The sequence below is a fragment of the Borostomias antarcticus genome (genome assembly GCF_949987555.1).
Source record: "Borostomias antarcticus genome assembly, chromosome: 21".
Classification (NCBI taxonomy): domain Eukaryota; kingdom Metazoa; phylum Chordata; class Actinopteri; order Stomiiformes; family Stomiidae; genus Borostomias; species Borostomias antarcticus.
The window spans coordinates 2,440,924-2,448,509 of NC_140254.1; the positions used below are offsets into that span (position 1 = coordinate 2,440,924).

Consider the following 7,586-nt stretch of genomic DNA (forward strand, 5'->3'; position numbering starts at 1 on the left):
TACCCCCCCTTCCCCCAGGTGGAGGGGTCTTACCAACCTCTGTCCTGCCCTGCCTCCACTAACCATAGCTCACCATCAGCCAGCACAGGACAGAGCAAAGTCCAGACAATTGTCCTCCTAGTGGCAAGGGTAGGTCATGCAGGACATACACACAGAGACAAACAGACATCACAAGGACAGAACAGTAGTTGGTGTGATGCTGTGTAGATGACTGTACTCTCTCTGCTGTATCGTATTGTGTCTGATCAATATACTCTGTATTGTGTATGTCTCCATATTTGTACTGCCGGCCTTTAATGAATGTGAAATGGACTAACAAAACTCCACAAAAACATACACAGATGTGAGAATGAGCAACAAAACAGGAAAATCAAATGGATGTATGAGTCCTTTCCAGATTCTGAGGTCGGAAAGTTTATTTACTCAGGTTATTTACTCTTTCAAAATAAACAAACATAAGTCTCCATAAAAGCAATTTATATATATATATATATGAAAAAAACAAATGGACGATGATTATGACTGACTTGAGTGGTGTCAAGTGTACTGTAACTTCTACACAACATTACATATGGCACATAGAATACTCCAGCAACAATATGGTGAGAGTAATGTCTCAGAGACGGGTATAAAAACAAAATAATCAACGCTGGACAGGACAACACAGAGGCACAGACTATCCATAAGGACTGGGCGTCCTTTATGAACACAACACTGAACAACTCACTACAGAATTAGAGTGCTCCCCTTTCAATAACTTGCAAAACTGTTACCATGTATATAGACTAAGCCTGATCAAATAGTATGCCCCCCCTTTTCTACGCCAGGTATAGCAGCAGCAGTGTCCTCACACCATGGACACTGTGCAAGGTTTTCTCTGGTTGCATTTCATACTGTGCAAAAATCGACAAACGTTAGCTTGTCCCACACACTCAAGTGTAAACAGAGAGCAGGCTAGATTTTGGCTTGTTCCACCAGAAGCAGCGGGAGCCACAGTTCAACATGGTCCACTGGGCCTGAGGATGTCACTGCAGTCACACCGCTCATACTTAAACCTAGAGATGCTCTATGACTAGGGGAATGTGTTATTGCGCACACAAAAAACCCCGCAGGCATCATTTTACCACTGCAAAATAATGCGATTGTGTAAGGAGTGTAAGGAGGAGGATGTGAAACCAACAGTTAGGCTTGGGAAATTCTCATTCCTTCGCCAGAATATCGTAATGCTGAGCTGATCCATTAGAAAACAAATGGCACTGATCGAAATGTCATATCAAACTACAGTACGTAAAAACATGTGTCGAATAAACATACAAAACCAGATAACAGCATATTGTGTTCCCTTTTTCACAGAAAGAATGATCAACACTGCTTTTAATTGCAACATGCCTTATTGTAGGTTCCCATCATAATTAATAGTAAGCTAACGTTGGGCTACTCCCAGGTCACAGAACTCAGTTTCACTACCTCAACCCAGTTCCAGAGAAAGCAGCATAGTGTTCTATTGTACACATAAGGAACATTCCGGATTGAACTAGCTAGTCCTGCAACCACAACCACACCCGATCAAATCAACACAATACAGGAGTTCCAGTTGGAGAAGTCTGCCCAGTAACTAAGTTCTCATGAGGCATGGTGTATCTAAGTCAAGACTTGGGTGTTATAATATTAGAGCTTAACTTCACATGTTACAGGTGGATCATAGCAGATCTGACGGTGGGTCTTATTAGCTGTTATCCAATGTGGGACAGCATGAAAATTGAGAGCATGTCTTTGCTGTTTTACTGGCTTCAGAATCCCAAAAAACAGATTCAATCAAACTGTCCATGTAGCCAGAACAGGGCGAGGGGGGTGGGGTAATCCCTCACACAACAGTCAGGGGGGGCTGTGGTTAGGGGTTGGAGCAGGCAGTTGGGAGAGGGTTGGGGGGGGGGGGGGGGGGGTCCTGCTGGCTGGGATGATAATCCTCATACCACGTTTATCTCGCCCTTAGCCGCCAGGGCCGGCAGCTCAAACTCTGTGGGGGAAGTCTGGACCGCCTCCTCTGTGGGCAGGAAGCCTCTTCTGTCGATCAAACTGCAACGGAGGAAAAAAGTCGGTCAAATCATTCCAGGAAACGACTAGTAGCCCACCGAAGGAAAATGTAGCAGGGAATCAGTGTTGAGACCTACCTGGGTGGCATGGGCCCACAAAGAACCGCACAGCAGTTTTTAAAGACGTTGTTGGAGCTGTAAGGGTTGCCGGTGTACTCCACTCCACTCTTCCCCGACCAAGACCCTTTGATCTAGAACAACGACAACGTATAGACAAGCATGTCAGTGGGACTTTTGTGGGTTAACATTTAGACGGTCACATCCCAGAGCATCGTACTCACGTCTTCGTTAGTGGTCAGGTTGGAAGCAACCAGGTAGGTATGGAAGCCCGAGAGGCCCAAGATGGACCAAACCGAGAAGAAGCAAATCACCAGCTCTACTGCAGTACAGTAAAGGTTAAAGACAACAACTGTACAGATGAGCAACGGCATAACTAGCTGTCTTTAACCCAGTCACCTGGATTGAGAGACACATTATTATCACATCTTATGAATAACAACGCCAGGCTACTCAGATGGGGACCTGTGTGTGTGGATTGTGATCAAGTACCCAGGCACACAGAGTCAAGACAAAAGGATATCTGGCTGGACTCTCCTGAAGAGCAAACACCAGGCCTTTCCCACCTTGTGCCCCTGAGGGAAGAAGAAGAATACAGCTGGTTACAGCACGGCCAAAAATGTCATTCATTAAATGGATGTTAGGAGATGTAAAGCAGAGGGGAAAAAACAGCAATGCCATGACCAACACTTTAGTCGGAAAGCTATTCTTCTAAGACCCTGAGAACATGTGGCGGGATACCAGTACAGTACGTACGCAGGGCGAGGTTTGTGGTCACACAGCCCAAAATGAAGGCCGTCAGGAAGGCCAGAGACACGATGAAGGTGTAGAAGAAACGATAGTTGCGCTTCCCCACACAGTTCCCCACCCAGGGGCAGTGATGATCGAACCGTTCTAGGAGAGAGCAGGAGGGAGGAAACAGCAGGGGAAATATTAGTTCACAAGCATCTACGCAGAGCATCTGATTGATGTCATGATCTAATACTGGCCCAATTTCTGAGCTACGACCCACTCTCAGCAACATCCAAGCCAAGAAAATCAACATCCCAAAACAACAGATCACTGAGTTTAATGAGACCACTAGAATCTGTACAATGAACCATCAGCATTTTTCTAAACAAAATCAACCATGAACATTTTTATTTATGGGTTGAACTGGGTTAAAAATGTTACAATCTGTCTGATTTAACTTCTTTGCAAACAAAGCACAGAAAATACACTTCAGAGAAATCAGCTGAACTCCCTTAAACACAGAGGCCTGCCCTCAGTTAACCTGGGCCTTCATGGAAATAAAGCAGCCAAATAAAATCCATGTTTATACTGTTCTATGAAACAAATGTCAGTGATAACAGGCTGCATTCTGTACAAATGTGTTCAGTGTGTATAAATGTCAGGTTGCTGAAGAATGCACCCCCCCCACACACACTGCATCCCTGGCTCACCCACACAGTTGTCACACAGGCTGCAGTGGGAGGTGCGCGGCGGGCGGAACATCTTGCAGGTGAAGCAGTACTTGAGCTTCACCACCTGCTGGTTTATGAGGACCTCCTTGGTGCGGGGTGGAGGGCGGTAGGTGGTGGAGCCAGAGTTATCTATAAGCCACGAGGTGGAGGGAGAGAGGTGGAAAAAGGAGAGGAGAGATTTAGCCTAGTGGGCGGTGGGGGGTTTCTAAATTCATCTCTCTGTGCCTTTCCACTCATTTGGAAAATGAGTGTGGGGGAAGAAGGCGTCACTTTAAACACACTAACTAAATCAAGACTTGGGGTTTCATGACTGAGCGGAGTTAGGCTAACGCACAGTCAATGTAGCCATCCACATGTAGCCATTTGCAATGAGACAATTAGGCTACAACATAATCACTTAGTCAAGGTCTATGATCACATAACTGAGGAAATAATGGGGGAAAAATAACTCGGGTCCTAATGTGAGGCATAACAAATCTTGCAGTCTTGAAATAACCTTACACAAATGAGTTAGTTCAGATGTGGCCTTGCAAAGTGGTGGAAATTACCTCCACTCATTAGCTTCAGTCATGGGAGAATGAGTCAGTCTTTATAAAAGCTCACAGGAATTTGACCAGTCAACAAAGGTTCCGTCTACAAATGCACAGCACAAGAGGCCATAGCAATAATCAAGAACACATTGACTTCAATTCACAAATGAGAGCTTGACATCAATGGGCTCTTTCCACTTATACATTTGTTGCAAGTGATTTGCTGCATAATGAAATGCACTCTCAGGAGAGCAACTTTTACCTTGATCATAAAAATGTTGTATTGCAGTGTTTTATTCTTATTGTATTGTTTTTATTGCACTGTTTTATTCCTACTGTATTGTTTTTATTGCACTGTTTTATTCCTATTGTAGATTTTTATTACTATTTGTCCTGTATTACTACTATTTGTATTGCCATTATCCTACAGTATGTTGGTGGTGTGGGATTGAGGAGCCAGAACCTATGAATAGTAATAAGCTGAATCTCAGATCATCAGAAGATTGTTTCAGTCGTACAGTGTACATTCAGCTTTAGTGTTACCTGAAGTGTACCTGGTCTAGTCTCATCTGAAGTGTATTTTCTGATTCAAGACCATACGATGATATGACGTGTATTCACACTAGGCGATTTGTATTCACACTATACGATTTCTGTCAGCCCCGATTACGCCCACGATTCATCTTGGCTGCAATGTGAACTTCTATGTGATCTGCGATCTACGACGAAAATATCTGACATGCCAGATATTTTGTCCAGAGGTCGTAGCCTCGTCGTAGAACGTTGTAGCAATTAATCGCAGATCATACACCTTCTCACAGTGTGAGACTTGCGAGTCCCGATTTTGCATACGATGAGCTACGATTGTCTGCGACAACCCACGGCCACCTTCGTACCTCAGAATCGTGGGTTTTATCGCACGGTGTACATTCGGCTTAAAGGAATCTGAATCTAAAACTACACTGGGGTCAGGTCAGGGACCAATCACAACAAGTCTAAAAATATCACCCTCTCAACATAATGGCGCCAACCGTGAACTGCACTCTGAAGAGAACTGAACTGTGCCAGAACCATTATGTCGGTGTTATCACCGTAATTAAGGCAGAAATGTCCTTTTCATTTCTCACAGTTAAAAAGCACTGGCAAAGCCCAGAGGCCAACAAACACAAAATAGTACTAAGCATCACCGTTCAAAGACTACCACCCATGCTGTGGTTCCCTCAAGGGCGGGGGGGTTGAATGGCTGACGGTGATTGAACTATTTAATCACTTGGAAGATGAATAATGTACTGTTCAGAAAATCAAATAGAAAAACTCTGCTACACCGTTTCACATCAACGGAAACAAACTGGTGCTGATGGCAAATAGATTCTACTAAATATGAACCAACTAATTAGACAGACAACGCCCTGGTTATGCAGGTTGAATGAAGAATGTGGCGGCTTTATTTTTTTTGTATAATCTGGGAAAAGCAAGTGAGTGACTCTTTGAGAGTCTCTTTCTCTGTGTGTGTGTGTGTGTGTGTGTGTGTGTGTGTGTGTGTGTGTGTGTGTGTGTGTGTGTGTGTGTGTGTGTGTGTGTGTGTGTGCGTGTGCGTGTGTGTATGTATGTATGTATGTGTGCGCACGTGCAGGATCTTGTGCTTTCTGAGATGCCTTTACCGATCTGCTTCTCTATGTCTGCAGCCTCCTCCGGCGTGGCCCGGGGCAGGATGCCTGGGTCGGTGAAGCTGGTCTGCAGGAGGGTGACCACCACGAACACGAACAGCACACCTCCGATGGCAGGGATGCAGCGGGTCAGGTGCTTCACCAGGAAGGGGCAGCTGTGGCAGGACAGAGGGGAAAAAAAAGAGGACAAGATTGATTGCGGCCCACTGCAGCGATGGGACAGTACTTAACTGGCCACATGAGAATGTTCCATCACCTGAGGGTCTGTGTCTGTCTATAGTGAACCCAACTGACATACCTGTGAAAAACACAGACTTTACCACCCAGGGATTGAGTTTTAATCAACTTGTAATGTTTTTAATCACCACTTTATTTCCCCGGAGATGTGAAACATTTTACTTCATAGGAACCATTAAATGAGAAATGAACAATATGCTTTAATTTAAATATTTTTGAGAACAATTCTTTCCAGGAGGAAGGTGATATCTCCCATCTGTTGTGTTGTGGCTTGCCAGGGGTTGAGGCCAGTGCAGCTTCAAAGATATTACATATTATAATTAATATATATGTATCTGGGGTGGATACATCACTTACTCAAAATATTATAATTAATATCTATGTATCTGGGGTGGATATATCACTTACTCAAAATATGATAATTAATATCTATGTATCTGGGGTGGATAGATCACTTACTCAAATATGAAGAATAATCCACTTGTGACCAGAATAAGGCCAAGCGTGAGAGGCAGGACGCCACTCTGGCGGGCCACGATGATTCGTCCATCGCAGTAGAAGCGATTCTTACCGGGGAAAACTTCCCATTTTCTCTTGGCTTTCTTGACCTTCTTCTTGTCGTTTTCGGGAGCGGGTGGTGGAAGTGGAGTTGGGGTGGGGGCTGACAGTGCCTGTGGGACGATTTGCTGATATTCGCAATTTTTCATGATTTACGAAATACAGTGATGTCCTTCCAGATTCGTACGTTCAGTTGGGCAGCAGCTGGTTAATGCTTGACACCATCCAGCCAATCAGCTGACCTTACATCGCATGGCTAGCAGCTAACGTGTTTACAGTATACGGACAGGAGCTGGCTAGTTAACTAGCTAACGTTAGCTCCCCTAACAAAACCCCCAAAGACACTTTCATGACAAAGTACTTTGATATGACTTTATGATGATAAACTTGACTGGTGCATGCCATCACCAAAACGTCTGTTTAGAAGATGTAACATGACGAGCTACCCGTTTCGCTAGCCATTCTGCATGGTAACATTAGTAGGGTAACGTAGCTAGCAAAACAGTGACTATGAACTGAGAGATGGTGGCTAGCACAGCTAGCGAACACATTACTAACGTTAGTTGTCTCGCTGTAAACAAGAGCACTGCGTTGTAGCGTGTTAAAGTTGAATGTTGTGCTAATAAATAAGCAAAACAGGCGGATCCTACCAGGGCTCAATGTGGTGCTCTTTGTTCCCCAGGACCAGCCAGCTAACTGAGCTCTGGCTCGAGGACCACGGGGACTCGTTAGAACCTGCGGAACCTGGCGCTCGTGCCACCCTGATAATCACCCTGATAATCACCCTGATAATCACCCTGATAATCACCCTGATAATCAATGCACTGGCAACAGATTTCCTCCCAAAATGTACGCCACTTTTCCGTGCTACCATTGATCATTTCTAATCCACCGTTGGCTTTCACGCACTTTCAGCTGTGCGCAGCTAAAGTTAGCTGCTAGTGGTGATGTAGCTGCTAGTGGTGATGTATGAGAGCGAAG

At 44.7% G+C, this 7,586-nt stretch overlaps 1 protein-coding gene across 1 annotated transcript; it reads right to left on the minus strand.

The window, feature by feature from the left end:
- Positions 1–1,938: 1,938 nt before the first annotated feature.
- Positions 1,939–7,315, minus strand: zdhhc18b (zDHHC palmitoyltransferase 18b). Its single transcript, XM_084454839.1, has 8 exons — positions 6,507–7,315; positions 5,805–5,965; positions 3,593–3,742; positions 2,907–3,044; positions 2,651–2,725; positions 2,375–2,472; positions 2,172–2,284; positions 1,939–2,076 (listed from the first exon to the last, which is right to left on the minus strand). Exons 1-8 carry the CDS (start codon positions 6,752–6,754, stop codon positions 1,968–1,970), a joined length of 1,092 nt encoding a protein of 363 aa, XP_084310965.1. The 5' UTR covers positions 6,755–7,315; the 3' UTR covers positions 1,939–1,967.
- Between the last annotated feature and the right edge of the window lie 271 nt (positions 7,316–7,586).

Bases quoted from the DNA above. Each gene is read 5' to 3' on its own strand.
- zdhhc18b (XM_084454839.1), bottom strand. From the start codon at position 6,754: ATGAAAAATTGCGAATATCAGCAAATCGTCCCACAGGCACTGTCAGCC. The intron at 3,743-5,804 runs GTAAAGGCATCT...CGTGGCTTATAG, and splicing joins AGACATAGAGAAGCAGATCG to ATAACTCTGGCTCCACCACC. The intron at 2,285-2,374 runs GTGAGTACGATG...TCGTTGTTCTAG, and splicing joins ACCTGACCACTAACGAAGAC to ATCAAAGGGTCTTGGTCGGG.